The 27,697-nt window shown below is 35.4% G+C and overlaps 2 protein-coding genes and 1 pseudogene across 5 annotated transcripts; all 3 read right to left on the bottom strand.

The window, feature by feature from the left end:
• Nucleotides 1-11,499: 11,499 nt before the first annotated feature.
• Nucleotides 11,500-16,133, bottom strand: LOC121257547 (serine/threonine-protein kinase PEPKR2-like). 4 transcript variants are annotated; one of them, XM_041158582.1, is made up of 5 exons: nt 15,899-16,133; nt 15,232-15,297; nt 14,177-15,101; nt 13,177-13,473; nt 11,500-12,257 (listed from the first exon to the last, which is right to left on the bottom strand). In XM_041158582.1, exons 3-5 carry the CDS (start codon nt 14,979-14,981, stop codon nt 11,920-11,922), a joined length of 1,440 nt encoding a protein of 479 aa, XP_041014516.1. In that variant the 5' UTR covers nt 14,982-15,101; nt 15,232-15,297; nt 15,899-16,133; the 3' UTR covers nt 11,500-11,919. The 4 variants fall into 4 exon arrangements, with proteins under 4 accessions (XP_041014516.1, XP_041014514.1, XP_041014513.1 ...); XM_041158580.1 differs by having other exon boundaries at nt 15,232-15,274; XM_041158579.1 differs by having other exon boundaries at nt 11,500-12,284; nt 15,899-16,131.
• A 140-nt stretch (nt 16,134-16,273) lies between these two features.
• Nucleotides 16,274-24,295, bottom strand: LOC121258837 (annotated as a pseudogene).
• A 734-nt stretch (nt 24,296-25,029) lies between these two features.
• LOC121257548 (2-oxoglutarate-dependent dioxygenase 19-like) lies at nt 25,030-27,578 on the bottom strand. Its single transcript, XM_041158583.1, has 4 exons — nt 27,174-27,578; nt 26,810-27,054; nt 25,615-25,942; nt 25,030-25,376 (listed from the first exon to the last, which is right to left on the bottom strand). Exons 1-4 carry the CDS (start codon nt 27,561-27,563, stop codon nt 25,128-25,130), a joined length of 1,212 nt encoding a protein of 403 aa, XP_041014517.1. The 5' UTR covers nt 27,564-27,578; the 3' UTR covers nt 25,030-25,127.
• Between the last annotated feature and the right edge of the window lie 119 nt (nt 27,579-27,697).

Here is a 27,697-nt window from a genome sequence, read left to right as displayed (position 1 = left end):
GTATGCTGTTATAAAGTAAAAAGAAAGACCTGTCTTCGGAGGACTTGGGTCCATTATAAGATGATGAAAGGTTGATTAGAAAATAAATGATAAATAGATTTTTCCTTTAATTAAATTAGTCGGCCACTAATTGAATGCATTTTGTTTGATGGTATGGATGTTGGACAAAACACGAAAAGAAAGAGAAACACATGCTAATAAAAACAACCACATGCTAATAAAATACACACTTATTTCTTAATTAGCTATAATTTTCTCAATAAAAATCCAATTGATAAGCAAAATTTGGATCCCTTTCAAATTCTGATCGAAAGTAACCTTTCAGATTCAGCAATAAAGTCGAGTTTAAATTTTCAACACTCTCCCTTAAACTTGACATGATCTTTCCAACACGGATCATCATCCTCAACTTCTAAAATGTATGATCATATTTGAGAGGCTTTGTAAAAATATGATCAAGTGACTTATTCACATGATACTCTGTCTTTACGTGCATGTTCTCAACGCACTGATAGAAATGGACCAAATGGTGAGCATATCCTTAATCCTCCAGTCCCTCACCATCGGTGGCCCTTCCATAAAGCTGGTTGTTGCTGTCCTTTTTTCTCATTGAATTGCACCCCACAAGTAGGACCTTTTTACTGTGTCGAGATGTGTGCATCAGTGCATGTAATACAAGAGCACTTCAATGGCTTTTTTTATCTTATTCTTAAAAATACATCATTAAAATTTACTTTTTCTATTTTACATACTAACTTTTACAATATACCATACATCAGCTTATCTATTTTTTCTTTATATCATTTAAATATTATATTTTATAATCTTTTTTATTCATTTCCAATTTTTTCTCTAACTATCAATAATATCCTCCTATCTTTTAATATTTACAATATCTCCCCATATTTATTTATCTTCCACCTGACTTTTCTCTCTCCGAAAATCAAAAATCACTACCTCCTAAACAAAAGCTGAAAAAATCTGGAACTCAACATCAACTAGCTTTCAATTTGAACCCAACCCCACCACTTCACGTTCCTCCAATCTACCAAAATCACCTTCAAATCCATACCCAATCTAACTCACTAAGCACCATCACCCACTCTATTTCCAACCAAAGCAAACCCCACTCTCATCGCACACTCCAAAACGCATCAAAACCAGTTTCATCGCGAACCCATTTCCAACAATCCCTCAACTTCACAAACCCTTCATTTTGTGTCTCATAAGTGAACTTTAGATGAGGATGAAAGATTACCCAGAGGCCAGAACCCACTCAGACAAGGAAGAGAAACTGAACTTACAAATTTGAACTGGACGACAGGATTCTTGAACTGAAATTTGAAGCAAACTGAATGCGTGGTTGTTGGAATCGACGAGAACTAATGAAAGGAATATGGTGCCAAACACACAGAGGGGCTTTTGTGAAATAAGATGAACTTTGATGCAAATGAAAGAGTACAAGAAGACAAAAATTAATTAAAAAATGTTTACATTCATGAATAGTGTCACGCTACATGTAGCGGTAACACAATACCAAACTGTAAAATAGAAATGAAGTAGAGAATCGGTTGGATATACATTTTAAGCTAAATCCTTTAAATTTTTATAGATATATAGATTTTACATAATCCATTAGAAGTGCACTTCTATTGCTCGATCGCATACCCTTCTAGCTGTTCATTAGCCCACCGTCCTCTAAATTCATGTTTATGCATAATAATACACAGACACACACATATATTTGAGTGTATATTATTATTATTATTATGACAGCAAACCAGCTTAACAGTACCGCGCGAAGGTGCTCTCTGGGACTGTTGAATGAAATTAAGGAAAAGACCGGGAAATAACACCAAATATTTCTGCGACCTAACAGTGATAGGGATAAGGAAGATGCAGGGACCCCTAATAGCTTTAGTGGCTGAGTATGGTTACCACGCCTTCATCTTGTGGCAGCTGCCTATGATGTGGTTTTCAAAGGACAGTCGATATACCTAATTATACCAACACTACAAACGAGTTTTCCATGTTGTACGATTGATGCAGAAAAGTCAATTATTAACCATCAATCATAGGTAGAAGCGTTTTGGAGATTTAAATATTTTATTAAAGAAAACAAATGAGGCCCCTTAAAGAAACTCAAACTATATTATCTTGTGATTTTCTAATGCCAACAGTTCACACCACAATTATACATATGATCTGTCTTCTGCTATTGTGTTTCTGCATGTTCAAGTTACTTTTTTGTCTTAGGTTTTGCACCGTCAATTAATGATTATTTTCATCAGAAATTAAAGGTAGCAACGGTCATATCATCTCATCTTATAAAATCATATCATCTCAACTTTCATCCTTACATGAAAAGCGAAGGTAGCAACATTTAAAACATGCAAGTTTCACACTTTTAATAATTGAGACAATTAAAAGAGAAAGAAGAGTGTTTGTTCATGGAATTAACGTGCAAACATATATGTAATAATTTGTCAAGAAAAATATGCCCAAATAATAATCTGAATGTGTTAAACGGGAGCAGAACTTGGAAGGAAAAGAAGGCTAGACTTTTTGGACGTAATTCGAGCTAGGGTGAAGGACAGTACTGAAGGGAACAGCTGTGGGGTTGTACGTAGCTCTACAGTAGACACAAGTACTATTTTTATTTATTTATAATTTGACTTGCTGTGTCGATGGATAGATGTGGACCATACATAATGCATAATGGTGATCGATATTCTGTAAGATTTATAAAGTTGTTGAAAATGAAATCGGAGATTTTAATTGCTTCCGGCGTTCATACTTCTTTTTCTTTTCTTTTTTTCTTTTTTTGAAAAGAAAAATATGAATCAGCCGAACATATAAAATCATGCCTAAACATCGAATAAATGGATATTTTGTCCCTTTTTTTTTAAAAAAAATTCAGGGATAGTTTTATCTTTTAAATAGAAAATGGATCCATTGTAATATTTTTTTTATAATTTAAAAAGGTGATTATCAAAACTGATAATTTGATGATATTTATTTTCTTAATAATACTTTACGATAAAGAGAAATAAATACATTTTTATTTTTATTCTCATTTATTTTCACAATATTCCTCAACTCATTTAATCATTACAATCTTTTTAAATTTCTACATAAAATAAAATAAACAATTCAACTTTTTCAAATTCTAAAACAAAAATAATATTAAAAAAATATATTTTAACAATATTTTATTCAATTTTCAACTTTAATCTCAACTCATCTCATCTCATCTAAAAAAAAAAAAAAGACCATTAGATTATTAGAGAGGATCTCAATTTTAGAAATTATGAGATGTTTGGTAATATTTTTTCATCTCATCTCATCACATCTCATTTCTTTCCCAAATATCACTCAAATACAAACACTTTTTGAACTAATCATTACAATTTTTTCAAACTAATTATTATAATTTTCTCCAAATTTTCAAACAAAATACAAAAAATAGTTTAATTTTTTTAAATCTCAAAACAAATATAATATTAAAAAAAATATTCTAATAATATTTTAATTTTATAATACTTTTATTCAACTTTTTCTTTCTTATTTTTCAAAATTTCAAAAAATATCATAATTCAAACTATTTTACTACTATTTAGAAATCACTTTACTACTATTCACAAATTTTTCATCTCATCTCATTTCCAAACATCCCAATATACTTTAAAAAAACCTTGTAAAATTCGAATTTTAGATTTCACCAACCAATCTCCTAAACTGTTACGTTAATTATACCCAAAAAAAAAAAAAAAAAAAAAGGAAGAAAGGAGAAATCATAATAAATAACAGTGTCTCTCGTGGACCAACAGTGGGCTTACAACTTGCAGCAGAGGCCATCAACGTGAGGTGAGAAATCTGTATGAAATTTAAAGCCAAATTTAATTGTCGGGATGTCTTCTAAAATGGCTGACAGTGTGTGTGAAAGCGAGCGTCTTGGAGGGGCTGGTGGCAATTGCACCACGTTACCTTCCGCTCTTCCCCATATCACCATATGGTGGTGGTTTAGGCTCTTCACCATGGCCTGCAAATATACATATCATTTCCCTCTCCTTTTCAGTTTCTATATTAAAAGCGTCAATGCAAAAATAATAGTATTTTTTCGTCTTCCATTATGCTTCCGCATTTTACCCATGTGCATTTGTAAATGACGGTTGCATTTAATTACAAGATTCAGTTGAATTCAGCCTAATTTTAAATTGAGTCTAATATCTAAACATCTAACTCTCAAATTATTAAATTCATTTCAACTCAAAATCCCCTTACATGTGAGACTCACAACCTTTTTCAACTTAATATATCTTTATATGTGGAATCTACAACTTTTTCAACTTCTCATAAAAAGTATTAAACTCATCTTAACATTTTAACACACTTTAAATTCAGTTTAGATGAGCCCCACATAATTTCCTCTACTGCTCAACTCACTACTATTTATAAAGAATTGAGCTCAATTCAACATCCAAACGCAGCTTAAATTTCTTGTCTTTTTACATTTCTAAAGTTCGACTTCCACCACCAACAACCCTCAATCTCCGCACAAACTTCTTCTTTCTTCATTCACTGGAAGATGTTTGAATTTGTACAGCATGAGTAAAAAAATCTTATGTATATACATTAAATTAAACCAAATTAAAAAACACGGTCAAATATATGTCCAGATGTAATAATAATAATAATAAAACTAATCCAGAGGATTGGAGATACAGAGAGTAGATCTCAGATCATACACATACACATTAACTTAAACCAAACTGAAAAATAATCTTCAAAAAATATGTTCCGATCTAAAAATAATAATCACTTGTTTGTAGGAGTCAACAAACATAGAAGACAGATTTGAAATTGTTTAGATCTAGGGGAAAAAAAACTTTCGGTCGGAAGACTTTAGAGACAAAGAGGGTAGATTTGAAATCATACCCATATACATTAAATTTAAGCAAACTGAAAAGCATTTTACAAACTATGTGTTTAGATATAAATATATATATATATCCCAGATGATTCGAGAAACAGAGAGTATATCTGACAAATCTTTTGATCTAGACTTTAGGGCTGGTGTTTTTCTTGCTTGTCTTTATATCGCACACTGCTGTATGCACTTTTGTGGAGACTGATGGTTGTTGGTGGTGGAAGCCGAATGGAATAAAGAGAGTTTCTAGACCTAGAGGCACGTTATTGGTAAATGTGTCAAATCGTGTTAATGGATCGTGTCAAGACATGTATATTATACTATATAGGTCAACTCTAACCCGACCCGTTAAGTTTATCTTATCAAAATCTCAAACCCTAACATGACCCATTAATATAACGGGTCGTATCGTGTCAACCCGTTTTGATCCGTTTATGTCAATGGGTTGAACAGACCCAAAATTAAACCGTTTGATCTAGTTAAGTTTATCATAATTTTATATAAATGTTAAAATCACAATATCTATAAAAAAAAAAAAAAAAGAACTAACTACAAGTCCAAAATTACAATCTAAATAATAAAGATATTGAAATTAAAATCCTAACAATTTTATTTTTAGGTATAAGGGTATAATTGTAATTTTAACTTTCTTAATGGGTTATAACGGGTCAAAATGGGTTGACCCGTTATCAACCCGTTAAGCTATCGTGTCTTAACGGGTCAACCCGTTTTGACCCGAATCCGTTAAGGCTAAATACTAACCCGTTTTATCATATCGTGTTTGTGTTTGGTTAATGGGTCGTGTCATATATTGTCACTCCTAGCCATTGGTGTTTTCATTACTTCTCTTCAGACTAGGTTGTGTTAGGAACCCTAAGATTTTCCCTCTTGTGATTTTGTGGAGCGTTGCGACAATAGCTCCTGCTATCTGTAATGTGATGGTGAGGGTAAGAGACGGAGAGAATGAGAGAAAGAACAGAGAAAACGAGAAAGAGAGAGGAAGGGAAGAAGAGTCTCGAAGATGGATGTTAGGAGAGAGAGAGTTTTAAGAGAAAAATCGAAGCGTCACGCTGAGTGGAAAGGAAATAGAGGAGAAACAAAAATCCTATGATTTTTTACTTCTTTAAACGGTGTCGTATGAGAAAGGGAGGGGGTGAGGTGGGAAGGGCTGGGCTTTAGATGTTTTGAGCTTCAGGTTTGTTTTTTTGGACTTTAGACGTGAGAAAGAGATACTATTAAAAATAATTTTGGACCTGACTATTACCCTATAGCCTGATATTTTTTTTCTAAATTAATATACCAATTGCACATAAAATTGTAATAAGAAAATAAAATCTTCAAAAAATAAATTTTATTTCTTTTTAGCATTTTTTTTCCTTTATTTTGTACTTTAATAACTAATCCAAAATTAATAACAATATTTGAGGAGTTTTAAAATTTGTAATGTATTACAATTTGTTTAAATTGTATTTTGTAGTTGTAAATGATGAAAGTTTATATTATAATTATATGATTAAATTACTTAACACTTAGTAATGTACTTTCTAGGTTTAAAATTAACACATTATATATATATATATTTTTTTTTGGAAGTAATAAATATACGACATATGCAATCGACTATATTTATTAAAATTAACAATAATAGTTTATTAATATATTTATAAGTCTTCATAAAGCAAGAAAATATATTTTATTAATAATTTAAATAGATCTACATATTCATTAAATCACTTAATGTCTTTAATATACTTACTTAATATAATTTATTAATAATTAGGTTTGATATTTTCAAAATTTAATATTAATTTTTGAATATTATATTTTATATTATTAACAGATCTCATATTGATAGCATTATTAATATAGTTATTAATAACACTATTAATAGGAAATTTCATTTCCTGCAATATTTTATTGTGTTTAATTTTCGATTTTGTAAATGTTGATTTTATTTATTACATCTGTTATTATTCTTAATATGTTAATATAGTCTTACTTAACAAATATAAATATACATTTATTATATTCTATTTTTTTAATGTGTTCTTTGTAACAAATCTGCTGCTTCTGTTCTTATTTCACTCTTTCGCATTCTGTTTCTTATTGATTTCCTCTATTTCCACAGTGTGACGCCCCCAACCTCTACTTCGGATGGAACAGAGATTTTGAACATCAAGATATGCAACATAAGGTCAAATACCTTCGTACATGAAAGTTAATATGCATTGCATCTTAGTATGCAACTAACAATATGCAATAATTGTAGCGGAAATAAAGGTGAAAATATAACTTATGCTAGAATAACTAGAAACATTCTAATTTCATTAGTAATTATCAACTTCAAAATACCAATGTAACATAGACTTAGTACATCTAAGAGTTAAAGTCAAATCATTCTCTTCACGCGATTTAAAACATGAAGGACTGAGCTATAAACATCAGGATTAAATCCAATCTTCTCTTAAGGCCCGACTCCCCTCCTCAATCAATCGGATCCAGCGCTCCATCTAGCTCGTCCTCCTCGAGACCTGATTCAACTTCTATTATTCAAAGTGAAATGATAGTGGTCTCACAAGGGGTGAGATTTACTCGAAATCTTAGCAAGTTAAACAACCAATTTGCATAAAGATAAATTAAACATGAAGCATGATAAATATGCAATGCATGAGATGAAAAAAAATCAGTATGCATGTCTCCCATCTAGATTCCTTAACATTTTAGAAAAATGGAGACATAGGTTTTCATTCAGTAAACATTTTTGCCATTATTTTTGAAAACATAACTTTATCATAAACTTTCATTATTATTAGCAATTTATAATTAACATCATAACGTGTGGTAATGTCACAGTTCCTCATATGCATTGTGAGTACCTACCAGTGACCGTAATACAACTTACGTTGAAACTACGTTGTTTATAGACTCGTTCTCAATGCACTGGTAAATATAACATAACATCATAACATGTACACCCACCAGCATTATGTGTCATAACATATTGATTCGCTCTTGCGTTCTTTAAAAAAAACTCATTCGAAGCCTATTAACTCTTCTTCGTCAACCCAGGAGTTATTACTTCATTCTTAAACACTTCAGAGTGGACATAAGAGTTCCACTATGATAATTCCTCAACTTAGCCTTTGGATTCGTGACAAAAATTATTTTATGCTATACTTGAAAAATGTTTTTCTTGACATGTGCATATGTAGCAAGCTTTCATGCAAAAATGACATTTATAGATGTAATATGTAAAAATTGTGAAAAATATCACATGTCATGTAAGTATGTACTCAATGTATCATATTAACATGATTTTTTATGCTCAAAATGACAATTGAAGTATGAATGAAACATTTATCAATATTTAATAAATTATCTATCAAGGTATAAGTTAGAAACCAACTTATAAACTTATTGAGTAATTCGAAAAAAACATCGTAGCTGCTGAAATAAAGTGTGAGCTAAGTTAGGATTAATACTTCTATGGTAGAGGTTTAAAAATCAAAGGTTTCAAAAATGAGTATTTACAGAAATATCCCTAGTCTTTTAAAAATTACCACTAAGACCCTAACTTTTTACTAATTGCAAACGAACTCCAAATTTAACCAAACTTTATGGACATCATATTTTTGGCATTCTAAAACCATCTATACCCTTGGATTTTCAAAAATTAAAGTGAAAATTGCTCAAATAGTCCCAACCCGTGGCATGCATTCTAGTTTATGCCTAAGTGTGTTTTCAACTATTGATCCCTATGAATGCATACATATGAGATTTCCTTTAATCACAAATGATCACTAACATCTTTAATGATATAATAAAGGCTAATTCTTAGTTAATCAAGTTCATCCCAACACTTAATCATGGCTAAGAAATCCTTAATCTCCAATTTATTCAAAATTGATTTATACTTGATAATCAAAATAAGATAGATTTAAAACCTATCATGGTATGCTTTTAATCACAAATCAAACCTTCCATAATCATTCTAAGACAATAATAAATCATATCAAATCATGCTTAAGAATTTTGATAGCTAAATTTCCACTTAAAATTATTTAATCAGTTAAACAATTCTTTAATGACCCGGTTTTGAACTAAGCATGATAATTTTCTCAAAATTCAACCAAATTTCGTACCAACACTTGGAAACAAAACTTGATATGCTAACTAAGATCAAGAACAATAAAACTTACAAATTTTGTGGCCTTCCAAGCACTCAAGACAGCCTTACTCAAGAACACTCAAGAACTTACCAAAACTCACTCGATTTCACTTTTTTGATCTCTAAGGGAGAGAAGTGCTCTCAAGACTCAAGAGAAAGCTTGGAGCTAAGGTGTGGAGGAAGTGAGAGAGGTATTTATAGGGTATAAGAGGGGAGGAGACATTGGCTTTGATGCTTGGTGATTGGGTGAAGTGGGCAATGTGTAAAGGTCTGAAATTTTCTAGATTTGCTTCCTCAGCTTATATCGCCTTGTGTAGGGGAATAGTGTTCTGAAGCCATCATGATTTCCTCCTCACTATAGCTACAATGGTCCTAGAGATGTGTCCAGGTCGTGTGGCATGGTTCATATGACAAAAAGGCAAGCAAACCACCCTTGCAAATTGGCAGGTTCAGGTGGGAAAAACTGTGTCAAACTTCTCATGATGATCACGTGACCTCTTGGAGATTGGGTGGTGATGGAGGTGGCGTGAGGTGGTGGCTCAATCAAGGCAGATGATTGGTTAGATTCCAACCCAACCGATTCCCACTCAAACTAGACTAAGGTGCAATCGGTTTGGTCAATTGGTTTGGTTTGTAAACCAATTTCTTCCAGGGCTTATTTTGGGTTTGAAGGGATCTCATGAGGTGCCTAAGGATCATATTACCTTGAGAAGATGGTACAAAAATATTGGGCCTAAGGGCAAAACTGTTCATGCACTCGGGGATACACATTAGCCAATTGATGCAAGTTTGGGGTTTGACATGTCATTTTCCTTAATGACCTGTGTGGAGGTTTAGCTAGGGTATTAGTAAGGTCTAAGTATGATGAAATGAAATAATCAATCAAGAAAACTTCGAATTAGAAGGTTAAGAAAAAAAGTAAACGAAATTAAGCTTCAAAGCATGGCTCAAGGTTCACTAATCTTAAGTATGATGGTTAATAGTCTTAGCTAATTTTCAAAACTTAATTTGGGTACTTATGGTATGATTTGAGCTTAAGGAAACTAATGGTATGGTGCATTGAGCTTTCAAGTTGAATAGTGAAATCAATCCAAACATGGTTTTGAGCCTTGTAGGCTTAAAAGGGCCAAGTGTGTGGGTTCATGGCTTATATGCTCTTGGGCTTGAATGAGAGGGGCCTTATTTCTAGATTTTTAGGGTTGAAAAGAAACTTCAAGATCCGCTAAGATGGGCTTGAATATGTTTAACTTGGCCTAATTGGGCCATGGGTCCATTCTACACCAAGTTTGGCCCAAAAGCCTTATGCATTCCTTAAGCTTAGGTCAAGGCTAGCTACCATGTCTTGAATTCCCTATGAGCTTGGTTTCAAGTCTTTTTGGGCTAGGCAAAAAGCTTCACTAAATTCACTAATGGGTTTGCTTCCCTAATCCTTAGCTTAATGGTACTAGGTGCCAAGATTAAGGCTAACCTCACTATTAACCTTAATGTAAGTAATAACCCAAAATTAAAAGTCTAATCTAGAATGCTTAAGGGTTAATCTAATGGTTAATTAGATGGGGTGTTACACACAGTCTTTTTATTAGTCCTCAACTTTCTGGTATGTTCTCTTCTTTCTCATATAAAAATTGCTTATTTTATTTATTTCTTAATGCTTATTCTATTTATTTGTATTTCTTAATTTCTATTATTATTAAAAAAAATTAAAATAACTATTTACAATTAAAAAACCCATTTATTAAAATATAATCATTTCTTTTATATATTGATATAAATGGAGATGTATTTAACAAAGATGATTTATACCATATTTATCTTCTAGCAATATTTTATTTCTCATCAAATTGAAAAAATTTTAATAGATTTATTCTATTCTTAGATGTAGTAAGTAATTTAAATTAAACATACGAAATAAAGTTTTTTTCATAAAAGCATATGAACTTGTAACTCTGGTTATAATGATTCCTTACTTATTACATGTGAGTTTTAAGTTTTATTTCTGAAAATTTTAATGTTATATTAGTTGATTTAATATTAGTTTATTCAAATAATAATGATTTATATCTACTCTTAACTGTCAGGTGATACGCCTATCTCCTCCGTCTTAATGCAGAGGTCAACATTTTTTATTAAAGATTAAAGAAAATTTTCCATGGTTGATTTACGTCATGCATTTTACAACATATGTGCCTTGCACATAACACCTTAACTAGTATATATATAAGAATTGGTCTAACCTTTCAAACAGCTGCTGAATCCATGGGCAGACAAGAGACCACCTGGCTAACTGAAACAAACGATACCTCAACTTTACCGTCTGTCCTTCACAACCAGACCGACCCAAATAAACAAAGAAGAGAAAAGCTAAACCCACCAAGACAAAACTGTAAAAAACGAGACCCAATGAACAAAAAGCGGATTTATTTGATATGCACAGACGACTCTACTTTTAATTAGCACAAAACTTCTACAATAAATAGATACAGATTTGAAGCCAATCAGGTGTCTCGGCGTGTAATACTGGGTGATCAGACTGCAGATTCACGACTAAGGCAAATCAAAATAACACAATTTCTATCTGCATAAAAAGATATACAAACCAGAATTACACATTTTCCGACATGTCAGGCCAACCCAATTGTTTACATATTACCTCTTGGTTCCAGGTAAGGGTCAGCTGGTTATTAGCCTTGTTTCTGCATAGCCAAGCCTAGATGTTTTTTTATTACAGAAGGGGCAAAACAATCTGGTGATTTTAAGTCAACCCCACAATGGGTACAGGAGGTGGCGGCTGTGTCAGTGGGTTATAGTTTATACAGCCAACTCAAAATGCTGTACAGAGATTATTAAGCTTCATGTTAGAGGAACGCTGTTGTCGGATTGGGCTGGTGGGGCTGCAAAGCCTACTTCTCTTTGGTTCAGATATCCTCACGCGTGAAATGGCCACTGCAAGGGCATCAACCAATCCACATTCCTGCTCTTCTGACCTCCTACTCGAACTATCCGATGATGAATTTAGGCAAGAGTCATCACTGAGAAAGCTGCTGGCAATTGTCTTGTTTCTCTCTGACTCCACCCCAGTTATAGCAGTCAGTTGTTTGGAAGTCAGTTTTACACGGTTTCTCGTTTTTGACTTGAATGTTGAAGTCTCCAGTATTTGTTCTGTATAGAACAAAAGCCACGGATGTCCTAAAAAATTTCACAACTTGATTAAAAAAATCCATAAAATGGGTAGAAAACGAAATTCCTTAGTCTAGATGAAATAAATGGGGAATATAACTCTATACTACACTACACAAAAACCAAGACTGCATCTGTAACACTGGTGAAGTAGTCTGGAGGTAACGGCTCTAAATTCTTCCCTATACGTTGAGTTGAGAATTGAAGTTCAAATCTCGGACAGGTTTCTACAATCTTCATCCAGTAATTGGATGGCTGTAAATATGATGTAAAACTCTCCATCTGGCTCGTCATAATTAGTGTAAAAACTGGTATAAACTGCAAATACAGGACTCAGACCCATACCCACACCCACAAGCAGAGCCCTATATTCAATCAAGCAAAACCCCATAAGATCCAAGAGGCTGGACAAGCTTCAACATTTGCTCGCTTGGTCATCTTGATGACAAACTACAAATGCATAAAAATACTTAATTTTCATTGCCGTGCAGCTGAACCAACATGGCCTCCTTTCTTCATCTTCTCCTTCTTCTTCTTCTTCTTTTATTAAGAAGATTTGAAACTAAAGACTAAACTTAAGCCCACGCTGCCTCTTTGACACTTCAGCCAAAGCAACAAAAAAAAAAAAAAAAAAACAGCATACTCTCCTTCAAGGTTGATAAAACACTTGATGGAACTCAAAACATTATAGATGTTTGCACAAGACTACAGAAATGCATCAAATGAGGGATGCAGGTCTGGCTTCCTCAAAAAGCCTCCCATAGATGGCAAGGAAAATTTCAGACTTTGTGATTAAAGTTATTTTTTACTAGGTACAAATTAATTCTTCAAAACTCAAGAGGCCCCAACGAACATTTAAGAATTCACTTTGTGGAAACAAAAGGGAATAGAGGGAGCTTACTTAATACTTCGTCAGCAGTTAGCCTTGCTGAAACATCCCTTGTCAGCATACCAGCAATCAGATTTCGGGCAGGTTGAGAGACTGATTCCCATACTCCACTCTCAAAGTCAAGGTTCACCTTCTTGATAGCCTGAAAAATTGCCTCCACTGAATCACCCTGAAATGGAAGCATGCCAACCAAAAGTGCGTGGAGGAGGACACCGGCACTCCAGATATCAACCTTTTCTGAGTAATCACCAATCAAGACTTCGGGAGCAACATAAGCAGGGCTGCCAACCACACCTGCCAGGCTCTGACCTGCAGAAAAGAAACCACAGTTTCATTTTAGGCAAATCTACTAATTGTTGAATGCAGTGTACAATAAAAAAAAAAAAGAAGATGGATGGGAAAAGCAAACCAGTTGCAAAGCCTACTTACGAATCCAATTATTGAAATAATTATTACCAGGGTAAAGAAAAAGGCAGTAACAGTAAAACAGATTAGAACAGAAAATAAATAAGTTAACAACCATTACAAGTTCAATTATTTACACCGTCTGTGACAAAAATAAACTGGGGTCCCAGCAGATTAAAAAAAAAAAAAAAAAAAAGAGGTACCATTTCAGGTCCAGATCAACAGAGTTTTGATAATCTTAATTGTTTTCTTCTTAAATCTCATCATGTGGTCTCAATATGTTTGGGCAGCAGGTATGTTTGACAAGCGGGCACAAGACTTCAAATGAAGTAAGATAGAGTAAAGACCATGTTTCTGATTTAAAGCCAAAACGAAAGTGGTAAAATAGAAACAATCACCATGCTTTACACCATATTTCAGAAACAATGAAAACAAAGCGAATGATTTACAAAAGAAAACGACCAGAATGATGTCTAGTTGATGATTGCATACAACCATTCTCATGAACAATTAGTTATACTTGAGCAACAGGTTGTACGATGTCTTCCTTAAATTAATTCTAGAAATAAAATATATGTATCCGCTCCGTTGATAGAAATATTATTACCATTAGACACCCTTGCAGCTAAGCCAAAGTCTGCAAGCTTCATCCGTCCTGAACTTGTAAGCAGGATGTTCTCAGGTTTTATGTCACGATGAATAACTCCCATCTCATGGCAATACTTGATGACCAAAACCAGTTCCTTCAGTATATTCGCCGCTCGATGCTCTGAATAATTCCCTTCCCTAGCCATCTGATCAAGCAACCGTCCTCCAGAACAGAACTCCATCACAAGATAGAATGATTCTGCATCTTCATACACTGCCCTTAGCGTTACAATGCCAGGATGACCAGAGAGATGCTGCATTATCTCCACCTCCTGATATACAAGCTCCTCACCCTTCCGCAATGTCTTGCACGCAAACTGCTCTCCACTCACTTTATTCCGACACAATGTCACTGACCCAAACTTCCCTTTCCCAATTATCACACCCAACTCATAATCCTGATCAATCTTCTTCTTCCTACCCATTTGAGTCGCAGCATCAATACACCCAATTTTTCTCTTAAGACCCCTTGCCGGTGGGTTCGGGCAGGTGCTCCTGCAAGGTGGAGCAGTAACTATTCCTTGAAATATATTTTTACTGGAACTAACTTCTTTAATATCGTCTTCCTTACACTTCTTTTTGTGCCTTGAGCTGCTTTCCAATGACAAGTGAGACCAAATGGTTAATTGTTTCAAAGAATTGCGACTTAACCGCAAAATTTCCAATCCTTTCCTTTTCTTCCCAAGTGCCTCCATGATACAAATTAAGGTAGAAAAAAATCGTACAACATCGTAGATGCCATGAGCACCTGAATAATATTGCATTCACCGTGTAATTGACAAAATCTCCCTTGTAATTCTTGAATCCAAACAATAACCGTCAACTCTTTTCACTGGAACACTGGGAGAAACCCCAACATCAATCGATTGCTTTCTTATTGAGTTCTGCACTTTCAGGAAATGAGTATTATTCAGAATACAATTAACCCATTATCAATTCCCACGTAAAAATCCTAAATTGACATGATGATGATAATAAAGGCACAGAAACACAAAAAAGGGGCATAGTTTAGACCTTTGAACATCGGAAGCCGCTTGTTCTTTTTCTTCCGCCCCATCTGCTTTGATCAACAAAGGCAATCTGAGAACGCAAGATAAAAAAAATGTACCATTTTTTTGCTATAAGATTAAAGAAAAAGAATATAAAAGCATGCTTTTAAGGCATTAGTCTTGCATCCATTAGTTGGGACCTAAGAAAAACCATAAATTTCCTCTCATCCGAGAAAATCTAGTAAGCATATTTGATGTTGATTAAGGCAAATTTCTTTTCTTTTCTGTTTCTTTCTTTTTGTTGAGATCAATTTCTCGATCTTCCAAACAGAACTCGCTAAAAATATAGAATTCACCACTTCTCGAGATCGAAACAGAGTTTAATTTCAAGCCAAACTCCTAGACCCTAGTGAACGAAATACAAAAGTAGCTGTTTATCAGTTAAATTTTGAATGGCCTACTGCAGGATAGTTTACAAATTAAAAGATAAAAATATGTCCCGAGTGCCTTTCTTTCCGTATTATTTGCCTCTGTTTTCTCATTAACGAAACAGGAGATAATCTCAAGGGGAAAAAAGAAGAAGAAAAAAAATTCGGGACAAATAAAAGTAAGCTTTGGATTGATAAACTGAATGATGGACAGGTAAACCATGAAGACGAAAAATAAATGTAAGCATCGGTTCGTGAACTTACCTTCATGGAGAAGAGAAGGGAATTAGATGGAGTGTTGATTGGAGACTACTGTGGGCTTTGATGGAAAGAGAGAGCTGCGTGTCGGAGAGAGCGAGAGAGAGAGAGAGAGTGAAAGGGCTCACGTGAAAAGGGCAACAGCCGTATATTATTCAGATCTCTGTCGGTCTCGCGCGTCCCCATTAACTACCATGTGGTTCCAAACACAGTAGTAGTGTGAGACCTGCAAGTCTTCAACACAAAAGTCGGGATGGAGCCAAGTTCCAACTTGGCATTCCTATTTTATACTTTTTTTTTTCCTTTTCTCTAGAATGTTAATTTAAATTAAATTTTATCATCATCGTTAAATTTATTACGTGAAATATTTTTAATTAATTATTATTCGAAAGCACTTGAAAGGATAAATACTCGACTGTCGATCGTCATGAACAGCTAGCGTCTTGATTAACTAATTACAGTACGACAACATTCATTAATTAATTGAAAGCTCGAACACGATCCAAGCAGGATTTCCCATCAAGTTGGTTGCCTTGTTGAAGTTCCATGTAGTCTTTGTATTTCATCCCAATGTATGTTGCTGCCTGCTCCTTGCTTTCCAACTCAGGTGCTGGCCTGATCATCGTCTCCAACGAAGGCCCGTTCGCAATGCCGAGTGATATCCTCGTAACTTTTCTGTTCACCACTGCTCGATGCACGTTACTCTTGTACTTCCCATTACTCAAAATCTAATACAAAAATAAAACATCATTGTGTAGAAATTAGAATATACGGAAGTATTCGATTAAGAAAAAATGGTATTTTTAATCTTAAATTTTATTATCTTTTCCATTTAAGTGATTATGAGGTATCAGTACTTGCTGATTATGAATGATGAAATTAAGAATAAAGAAGCTTTAAACCTCGAGCTGATCGGCAGTATTGACTAGAAAGGAGTTAGGAATGGAATTGACATTGACCCAATTCCCGTTGTGCCGTGTTTGGAGGCCACCAATTCCATTCTGCATGAGAAGGGTCAAGAGGCCGTGGTCCGAATGTGGTGGCAAGCCCATCGCAAGTTCTGGCTGTGGACAAGGAGGGTAAAGGTTTGCAACGAAGACTTGTAAACCCGATTCCAGATTCGTGGCCTATTCGATGTAGCAGGGCTCGGCAAAAGTCCTAAGACCTGCCCCATTTGGGAGTTCCTCGGCGCCTTAGTAAATTATTTATCAATTGATACCATGAGGATCCTTCAACATTACATAAATCCATCTGAACAGCCGCACCGTGCCAGACCTTTTTTAGCAAACTCAATGCAAGCGCATGATTCAAGTCCTCGTACCCACCCGTCAAACAACAATCACATTTTGACACTATTGGGATCTTAGCAGATTTCAACTTATCATCCACATTTAGTGTGTTGTTTATCGCCTTCCACATGGTGACTGATTTATTTTTTATAATATAAGGGTGCCAAATCCATTCAGCCCATCGGAGTTTTGGGGCTCGGACTCTTATGCACTGCCATGCACTCTTAGCAATAAATTTTCCATTCATATTTTCGTTCCACACCAAGACATCCGCCCCATTTCTTTCCTTGCTTAAAGTTTTCAGAATCATTTCAGCTTTTTCGATCCCAAGTAGATTATTTAATAGATTTATATCCCATCCATCCTCCACTTTGCACTCCTTGTAAATTCTGCCCAACTATCCAACCAAAAAGCTACGTTTCCAACCAAAAAGCTACGTTTCCATCCCTTATTTTCCACTTTGTCAAATTTAGAACATCTGGGATACATGAGTGAACCTTCCTTCAAAACCGAATATCCTTACCTTCTTCCAAGAGCGAAATATGGTGATTTTTAACATATTTACTCGAAAAAATCTGGACCATAAGGAATCTTTCGTAACAATCTTCCAAGCAAAATTCATAAATAAAGACTTTTGAATATCAAGAAGGCTTCTGAAACCCAAACCCCCTTCCTCGATTGGCAAACAAAGTTTCTCCCAAGATTTCCAATGCTTCTTAGGTCTCCCATCTTTAATACCCCAAAAAAAATTGCTAAAACATCTATTAATACTTTTCACAACCGATAAGGGGACATGCACAATAGATAGCAAGTGAATGGGAAGGCTCATGAGAACAGGTTTAAGCAATAGCAACTGAGCACCATTGGATAGTTATTGATTTTCTCATCCCTCAATCTTAGTTTTTATTTTACCCAAAATTTCTGCTAGATGCACAACCTTCAAACGCCCTGAGACAATTGGCACTCCCAAGTATTTAAAAGACAAAGTTCATTTCGCAAAGCCCAACATATCTAGCAAAGCTCCACCTCTAGCCATCCCAATATGGTTAGAAAAGGTAATAGTGGACTCAGCCTTACTCACCTGTTGGCCTGACCATCTCTCATACATACTAAGAATATCAGCAATAGCCGGAACTGATGCTTTACTACCATTCGCAAAGATTACTATATCATCAGCATTACTTGGATTTTGTGGAGTAGGAGTGTCGAGCAAGAATGGAAGGCTCCCTACAATCAGTAGATTTAGCCTGTGTTCAAATTAAACTATGGATGGTACGGGTTAAAGAGAAACTTAAAGCCAAGAAATTAATTACCACGCACGATGAAAAGATTCTAAAGGATCTAAATATTCCAGTCAAGTTGTCAAAACAAAGGAATGCTCAGCTTGTCTATTGGCAACACCCGAATCTGGGAAAATAAAATTGAATGTAGATGGGGTCTCAAGAGGAAATCCTGGAAGAGCTAGGGCAGGTGGTGTCTTTAGAGATTCGGGTATAATTATGCAAAATTGTTGGGCTTACTACATGGTCTTCGTATGGCAAAAAACATGGGTGTTGAGCAGCTTGATGTGGAATTAAACTCCTTGGTGGTGGTTAAATGGTTTAAGGCGTAAAGGTATGAAAATTGGTACCTTGAGGATTATTGGGAAGAAATCTTGGAGGTGGCTAAGTCCTTACAGATTAAAGTATTACATATATACAAAGAAGGAAATGCCTCGGTAGATTTTTTGATGAGGATGGGAGCGGAAGGGTGTAGTGGTCAATGGTGGTCTCCAGTGGATATTTCCTATGGACTTAAAGGAATTTTGCGGATAGAAAAGGTGGGTCTTCCAAATATTCGTCTAGTTTAAACTCATGATGGTCTGATCTCTAGTTTATGGTTATGTTTTGTCTCATTCTTAGTTTCATATGATTTTTTTTTTTTTTGGTGTTTTTGGTATACTTTAAAGTGTCTAGAGGTTATAGTCTCTTGGCCTGGGTTTGGGTTTTATGAATATACGTAACCCTCAGGTATTAGTGTTTGTTACTACGATTTTTTTCCACCAAAAGTGAGGAATGTCAATAAGATGAGATATTTAAAAAAAAAAAAAAAAAAGGGCTCTAATCCCAAGCTCATTGATATTGCTTTGAGTAATTCCCTTGCCACTTCTCGAATTCTTTTACAGTGACCCAATGAAACCTCCCTGCAACAACAACAACAACAACAAAAAATTAAATCTAAGAGCAAGTGCAGATCCATTTAATTAATATTAGAATTCCTTTTACATGAGAAATATATATATATATATATATATATAATATGTATATTTATAATGAATTGTATTATTCATCATGAGATCCTAATGACACTGAGTAGCAAATACTCTCTCAAATTCTCCATCAGTACTCAACATCATGGGTATCAACTTGAGGTTGTCATGCAGTGATAGCAATGAGTAGACAATTGGCCATTCAGAACATGAGTCGTCTAATATTATTGCATGCTCAGCACTTGTACGCAATGTTTTGAATACCGTACCGGACGTCGTACCGATCAAAGTACTGGAACGAAATATTTTGGTATAGGTACCGTTTCGGGATAGCGTTTTGAGATAGTCGATATATAAATAAATTATATATATATATAAATATATATAAAAATTATATTCCAAAATAATAGTCTATATATAAATAAATTATATATAAATACATATATATATATATAAATTATAAATAGTCTTGTCTGAATTGGAGGTTAAAAAATAAGCTTGTAGTTTGAAAAAAAAAAAAAGGCCGAAATTGAGGCCGGTACGGCGGGTATTTGGGCCGGGTTTACAAAAAATATCGGCCATATCGGCCAGTACGGTACGAAGTCCAAAACACTGCTTGTACGTGTAAACAACCATTTCTAAATGGACAAAGCAAGAAAGAAGACAACAAGATTCTGTTCATCATCCATACACCTCATACTACACATGATTTTTTTCTCCTTACTAAATATGTGGTCTATAGATGACGAGTGAGAACTTTATCTAATCAAGCCGAAGTGATCACAAAAGGCCATTTGCCTCTCCTGTACGCCATGATTGATCAGCTGAGACAAGTTTTCAAACTCATGAGCACGCATGCACGAACTACACATGTATCTACACTAGTAAAGAAAAGAAATATTTAAAAACTGATCGATATTTTATCAAGAAGAAGCCCCAGTTCTTGCATGCCTTGCCAAGCTCTTGGATGTCTTGAGACCGTTGATGAGTAAAGAGGAATGCAAATAGACATGCATTGACGGTATTTGACAAAAGTCCTCTATCAAATGTTTTTCATTCCATAATCTCATTTATGTGGCTTTTTTCCCTTACTACATTTTTACAATGCCTCACAATATTTACAGACCACAACAGATGGCAATTACATGGGTATCGGATCACATGATTTCTATTATGTAAAATTCTTCTTGTCCCTTTCGTAGTTGTGCACAATATTCTTTCTGTTATATAGCATTTATTGCCACAACTGTACTTTATGTTTTGCCTTTGAGCTGATTTCTCTAGAAGCATCCTTTTGAGCACAATGATCTGAGGCAGAGTAAATGTGTGCCTTAATATCCTCCCGTGAATCAAGCGGCACTGAGAAGATGGTGAGGCTTGAGCGTAAAAAAGAGAATCTAGCTGTAGATAGAGGCTTGGTGAGTATATCAGCAACTTGATCTTTGTGTGACACAAAGGAGACTTTGAGAGCTTTAGCAGCCACACAATTCCTCACAAAATGGTAATCAAGATCCACATGTTTAGTCCGAAAATGTAAAACAAGATTAAAGGACAAATATGTGGCACCAAGATTGTCACACCACAAAGTTGGCGGATCAATAAGAAAAATTCCTAATTCTTTTAACAAGGATTGTAACCATAGAAGTTCACATACAGTGTTAGCCATTTCCTTATATTCAACCTCAATGGAGGACTGAACTATAGTAGGCTGCTTCTTAGAGCCCCAGAAGACAAGGTGAGAGCTAAAGTAAACGCAAAAACCTCCTGTAAACTTACGATCAACAGGACAGTCAATCCAATCAGCATTAAAGAAGGCAGTAAGTGTTAAAGATGTGGAAGAGGAAAAATATAGCCCAAAATTAGCAGTTAGACCAAGGTAACGAAGAATCCTCTTGACAGCTTGTCAATGAAGAAGACGAGGACAGTGCATAAATTAATAGAATTTATTTACGGAAAATGAAATATCAGGCCTAATAAAGGCAAGATACTAGAGACTTCCTACCACACTGCAATAAAGTTGAGGATTCTCAAAAGAGGAGCTATCAAGAGCAGTGAGTTTTACCGAGGCAGACATAGGGGTGGACAAGGGTTTTGAATTATGCATGTTAGTACAAATTAACAAATCAGAGATATATCGTGCCTGAGACATGAACAAACTAGTGGAATAACGATAGACTTCAATACCTAAAAAATAATGCAAAGTACCAAGATCGTTGACTAGAAAGGATGATCGAAGGGCAGTAATAAAATCAGTGATAAGAGAGGAGTTAGAGCCAGAAACAACAATATCATCAACATATATCAAGACATAAATTGAATCAGATGTAGTGGAGAAAATAAATAAAGAGGAATCAGATCGTGCACCATGAAAACCTAAATATAACAGATTATTATTTAATTTCGAAAACCAAGCCCTAGGAGCTTGTTTCAGACCATAGATGAATTTTCTCAATTTACAAATGTGAGTATGGAAGTCAGGATTTACAAACCCAGTTTGAGCATGAGAGTATGGACAGGTAATACGGTGAGAAATACCAAATGATTTAAGTAAAGTATGAAATGGCCAAAACTCTCCTCCCCAATCAAACTGAATAGAGCTAACATTAGGGGAAAATGTGTCACTCACATATCGTAGAAAAGCCAAAAAAATAGTAGGAACATCAGACTTAGTATGAAGTGGAAAAAACCAAATATGCTTAGTAAAATCATCTACAATTGAAAGATAAAAGCAATAGCTAGTAGTGGATAGCACAGGTGCTGGCCCCCAAACATCAAGAAATAAAAATTCAAAAGGCTTTTGTGAACGAGGAGGATAAGGGGGATGAGGGAGAGCATGAGACTTGGCTTGAGAGCAGCCAGAGCAAGAAGTGGAAACTGCGCTGGTAGTGACTAGGAGTTGAAACCAACGAATGGAGAAGGGTGGCCTAGGCGTGAATGTCTGAGATGATGTTCTTTCACCAGTGAGGGCCTGATGTAAGGACAGTAGAGCAGAGGAAGAAGACGAGGCCTCAACATTGGAGGGAAGAACATAAAGGCCATCCCTAACAGGTCCCTTAAGAAGCACCCCCTGAGTATGCAGATCCTTCACAAAAAAAATCAGAGGAGTACTGAAACTCAAAATAGACAGAAATATTATCTAAACAAAATTGACGCACAAATAATAAGTTGCGAGTGATCAAAGGGACATGTAAAAGTTTTCGAAGAAGAAATTTGTTAGAAGATGTATGAAGGTAAGCAGTGCCAGTATTTTGAATGGAAAGCAGGAGCCATCTCCAATGCTAACTTGGTCATTGCTATGATAAAGAGCAGACTCCAAATTGAGATTGGAGAAGTCTGCCGTGAAGTGATTTGTTGCTACCGTATCGAGGAACCAATTGTTGAAATGAGATGTTGAAACTAGAAGGGCAGTATAATGGGCAGTAAGGGAGGGTGGTATTGGGGCTTGATACGATTGATTAAAATGATGGTAATATGATAAAACTGTGTGGCCAAATTTTTTGACAAACTTGGCATGTGGGTCTGTTATTGGGTTGGTTTGAAAAGAAGTTGGGACTCGAACAAGATCCACCATGGCCACTACCACGACCTTGCTGAAAGCCACAACCACGACCTCGGTTAGATAGAGTGAAGGATGATGATGACCTGGTGGTGGTAGTGTGAGCTGCAAGGGGGCTGCCCGAGAGAAGAGATTGTTTTTGATGGGCTAGCCGTGACTCGTGGTTGAGAAGATAACTATAGGCTTGTGAGGAGGATAAAAGGTCTGGCCGAGTGGTGATAGAGGTGACCAGAGACTCATAATTGGAACCCAGACCAGATAAAAGGTAAATTATAAACTTAGGAGGAAAGTGATTGCCCAGCAGCACCAAGGGAAGCAATCAGCGATTTTGCTTTATGGAAATATTCAATGATGGATTCTGATCCTTTCTTTAGTGTTGCCAACTGGTACTGGGTTTGCATAATATGTGTTGAGGTTTGAGCAGAGAATAAACTGTGTAAGGTTGTCCATACCTCGCATGAGGTGGTGCACTCAAGAACCTGGGCTAGAACCATGTCCATAAGGGAGGAATTAATGGTAGAGATGATCAACTGATCTATATTAGTGTATTCGAGGTTGGTATTTTCTTCAATAGTGGGCGATGGCATTGGGATAAAGCCATCTATATAGCCAAATAACTGATGGCCTTAAAGAAATGGGAGAATTTGGGCTTTCCATAGTAGGTAATTGTCGATGATGAGCTTCAAGGTGACAAAATGGGTAGCAGAGTTGATGATAGTGGAGTTTACAATTGGTGGCAATTTTTCTAGTTTCATGATGCACATGTAGGGAAAGAATGGACATGGGTCCTTTTACAGCTCTGGTACCATAAGAGGAATGCAAATAGACAGGCACTAAAGGTATTTGACAAAAGTCCTCTATCAAATGTTTTTCATTCCATAATCTCATGATTTATGTGGCCTTTTTCCCTTACTACATTTTTACAATGCCTCACAGTATTTATAGACCACAACAGGTGGCAATTACATGGGTATCGAATCATATGATTTCTGTTATGTAAAATTCTTCTACAGCCTTCCGTAGCAGTGCACAATATTCTTTATGTTATACAGCATTTATTGCCATAGCTATACTTTTCTGTTTTGCCTTTGAGCTGATTCCTATATCTAAAAGCATACTTTTGAGCACAATGATCTGAGGCAGAGTAATTGTGTGCCTTAATAATGAGGAGTGCCTAAGGTGAGTAAAGAGAAGTCAATGACGGGGATTGGGTCTTCTGAAACTACTTGATCTTTGGGATTTGTGGTATAAGTGTAAAGGGAAGGAATAGAGGTGAGGCCAGGTGATTCGGCTAGTTTAGTGCATGTCATCTTGGGAAATTGATAGAAAATGGTTGAGAGGATGATTGGAAAATTGAGTAGGAAATGGTTAGACGTGATTGAGATCAGATGAGGAAAAATGAGTGCTGGATGGATGCTGATAAAGTAAAAAAAAAAAAAAAAAGAAGAGCTGTCTTCGTAGAGGACTTGGTCCAATTGAGTGCATTTAATTAAACTAGTTGGCCACTTGAATGCATTTTGTTTGATGGTATGGATGTTGTAAACAAGATGGGGACAAAACACACAAAGAAAGAGAAAAATGGAAGAGGAATACACCACTCAATTCTATTCACCGAATCATAGCTTGAGTACATGGCTATAAAAACTCAAAAGAAAATTCTAGAGTCTAAATTAATGACATCTAATGCTATTCATGTCCTTGGACGTTTTACACAACCACATGCTAATAAGAGACACACTTTTCGGTTTTCGCGATTTCTTAATTAGCCCTAAATTTCTCAATAAAAATCTAATTGATAAGCTAAATTTGGATAACTATAGCCCCTTCAAATTCTATTAGAAGTAACCATTCAGTTTCAGCAATAAAGTCAAGTTTAATTTTCAACAATGGAGCTGATATTTGCCCATCTTACTTATATGTTAATTAATAAGGATTACTTTGAAGCTTCCGTTAATATTTATTTTCACCATGAATGAAATCTTCCATGATTTTCGGGTTTATAAGTGCTTGATCCGATAAGATCCAATAACAAACTACAGAAGCATTATTCGAAAGCACTTGAAAGCATAAATACTTGAGTATTGATCATCATGAACAGCTAGCGTCTTGATTAACTAATTACAGTAGAACAACATTCATTAATTAATTGAAAGCTCGAACACGATCCAAGCAGGATTTCCCATCAAGTTGGTTGCCTTGTTGAAGTTCCATGTAGTCTTTGTATTTCATCCCAATGTATGCTGCTGCCTGCTCCTTGCTTTCCAACTCAGGTGCTGGCCTGATCATCGTGTCAAATGAAGGCCCGTTCGCAATGGCTAGTGATATCCTCGTAGCTTTGCTGTTCACCACTGCTCGATGCACGTTACTCTTGTACTTCCCATTACTCAAAATCTAATATGTACAGAATTAAAATATCATTGTGTACAAAGAATATATGGTAGTATTCGATGATTAAGAAAATTAAATGATATTTTTTTTATCTTAAATTTTATCATACTAAATTATAATGTGCTATATTTTAATTAACTTCACATTAAAATTATTGATATAAAAAAAAATCACTGCTTATAACTACTATATATGATTATGGATATAAAATTAAGATAGAAATATTGTTCGAGGTTTGCACCTCAAGTTGATCGGCAGTATTGACTAGAAAGGAGTTGGGAATGGCATTGACATTGACCCAATTCCCATTGTGCCGTGTTTGGAGTCCACCAATTCCATTCTGCATGACGAGAGTCAAGAGGCCGTGGTCCGAATGTGGTGGCAAACCCATTGCAAGTTCTGGCTGTGGACATGGAGGGTAGAGGTTTGCAATGAAAACTTGTAAACCCGATTCCAGATTCGTGGCCTTTTCGATGTAGCAGGGCTCCAATCCCAAGCTCATTGATATTGCTTTCAGTAATTCCCTTGCCACTTCTCGGATTCTTTTACAGTAATCCAATGAAACCTCCCTGCAACAACAACAGCAATGAGTTAAATCTAAGAGCACGCGAAGATCCATTTAATTAATATTAGAATTCCTTTTACGTGAGAAATATATATATATATATATTTATAATGAATTGTATTATTCATCATGTGATCCTAATGATACGGAGTAGCAAATACTCTCTGATCAAATTCTCCGTCAGTACTCAACATCATGGGTATCAACTTGAGGTTGTCCCGTAGTGATAGCAATGAGTAGACAATTGGCCATTCTGAACACGAGTCGTCTAATATTATTGCATGCTCAGCACTTGGACGTGTAGACAAATGTTTCGAAATGGACAAATCATGAAAAGAAGACAAAGGCTAGGATCCATCTGGTCAGACTGCTCAGTTCTAATTTTATCAATAAATTACTGATTTATAAATATATATATATATATATTTTTTCTAAACGTTATTTTCCATGCCTTATTCTTTTTCTTAAGAAAAACAAAACAAAGCATAAAACAGTTTTAAATTTCTAATCACATAAATGTCGTAATACGTACGACTTTATAAGATTTCTAAAGATCAAACGACGTAAAGGACTAGGCTATCTATTAGGTTAATTAATTAACGTGCAATTTTACGATCGTTTTCTGATCTGGAAGTCCGATTCTAATTTCTTAGCGTATTTTGGATTATTATTTGCTAGTTCCATGTTCTTAACTTACATGCATATATGGTAAACAGTTTCATCTTCTAGATGAAAATTTTCAGGCCGAAGTGATCCCAGAAACTTTATGATCCACCTTTGAAGATCATCTAGATCGCAGACTAGTATTGTATTATCGGTAATGAAGAATTAAGTACATGCAGTAGCTAATTGCTAAGCCATATAATGATACCTGAATCCAGGAGGTTTGTTGGGGAACTGAAACTCATGATCATCAGGATTTATAAGGATTTTGAGAAAATCCCTCCAGAAGAAAACATTCTCCAATGATGTATTAAAGCTGGTTCCGCACCTGATCGGGTCCAACAAGTTCTTCCCCTCGAATTCTCTCTTTTCCTCCTCTGTCAGATCGAAAAACTCTCTAATATTCTCTGTCACTGCTTCCATTTGCCTCTCCGGTACGCCATGATTGATCAGCTGAGACAAGTTTTCAAATTCATGAGCATGCATGCACGAACTACATATATATGATCTACACTGGTTATAAAGATCTAAAATAAATAAATATAGTTAAAACTTGATTAATTCATACTTACCAGGAAGAAACCCCAGTCCTTGCAGGCCTTCCCAAGCTCTTCAATGGCTTGGGACCGTTGATGGGGAGTGCCTGAGGTGAGTATAGAGAAGTCAATGACGGGGATCGAGTCTTCTGGGTCCTCTGAAACTGCTTGATCTTTGGGATTTGTGGTGTAAGAGTAAAGGGAAGGAATAGAAGTGAGGCCAGGTGATTCGGCTAGTTTCTTGATGCATGTCATCCTGGAAATTTGAATAGGAGATAAAGGTTGAGAGGATGATTGGAAAATTGAGCAGGAAATGGATAGACGTGATTGAGAGATATTGTGGGGAATTGAGCTGGCTGGACGCTGATATAAAGTGAAAAGAAAGACCTGTCTTCGAGGCAGACGACTTGGGTCCAATTCATGCATTTAAATTAAATGAATCGGCCACTTGATCCAATGCGTTTTGTTTGATCCAATATGGCTCCCTAAAGGCACGTACAAAGGGGGTTCAGAAACTAGCCGAATCACCTGGACTCACTTCTATTTATTTTTCCTGTATT

The sequence above is a fragment of the Juglans microcarpa x Juglans regia genome, chromosome 3S (assembly GCF_004785595.1).
Source record: "Juglans microcarpa x Juglans regia isolate MS1-56 chromosome 3S, Jm3101_v1.0, whole genome shotgun sequence".
Classification (NCBI taxonomy): Eukaryota; Viridiplantae; Streptophyta; class Magnoliopsida; order Fagales; family Juglandaceae; genus Juglans; species Juglans microcarpa x Juglans regia.
The sequence above is the reverse complement of the archived record's forward strand: the minus strand, read 5'-3'. Positions and strand labels throughout refer to the sequence as shown.

Excerpts from the sequence above, each read along its gene's own strand:
- LOC121257547 (XM_041158579.1), bottom strand. The coding sequence starts at position 14,981 with ATGCAATATTATTCAGGTGCTCATGGCATCTACGATGTTGTACGATTT. Across the intron at positions 13,474-14,176 it reads AGCTGCAAGGGTGTCTAATG|GTCAGAGCCTGGCAGGTGTG; the intron begins GTAATAATATTT and ends TCTTTTCTGCAG. Across the intron at positions 12,285-13,176 it reads AACTGCTGACGAAGTATTAA|GACATCCGTGGCTTTTGTTC; the intron begins GTAAGCTCCCTC and ends GAAATTTTTTAG.
- LOC121257548 (XM_041158583.1), bottom strand. The coding sequence starts at position 27,563 with ATGCATGAATTGGACCCAAGTCGTCTGCCTCGAAGACAGGTCTTTCTT. Across the intron at positions 27,055-27,173 it reads AGGACTGGGGTTTCTTCCTG|CTGATCAATCATGGCGTACC; the intron begins GTAAGTATGAAT and ends AACTTGTCTCAG. Across the intron at positions 25,943-26,809 it reads AACAAACCTCCTGGATTCAG|GGAGGTTTCATTGGATTACT; the intron begins GTATCATTATAT and ends TTGTTGTTGCAG.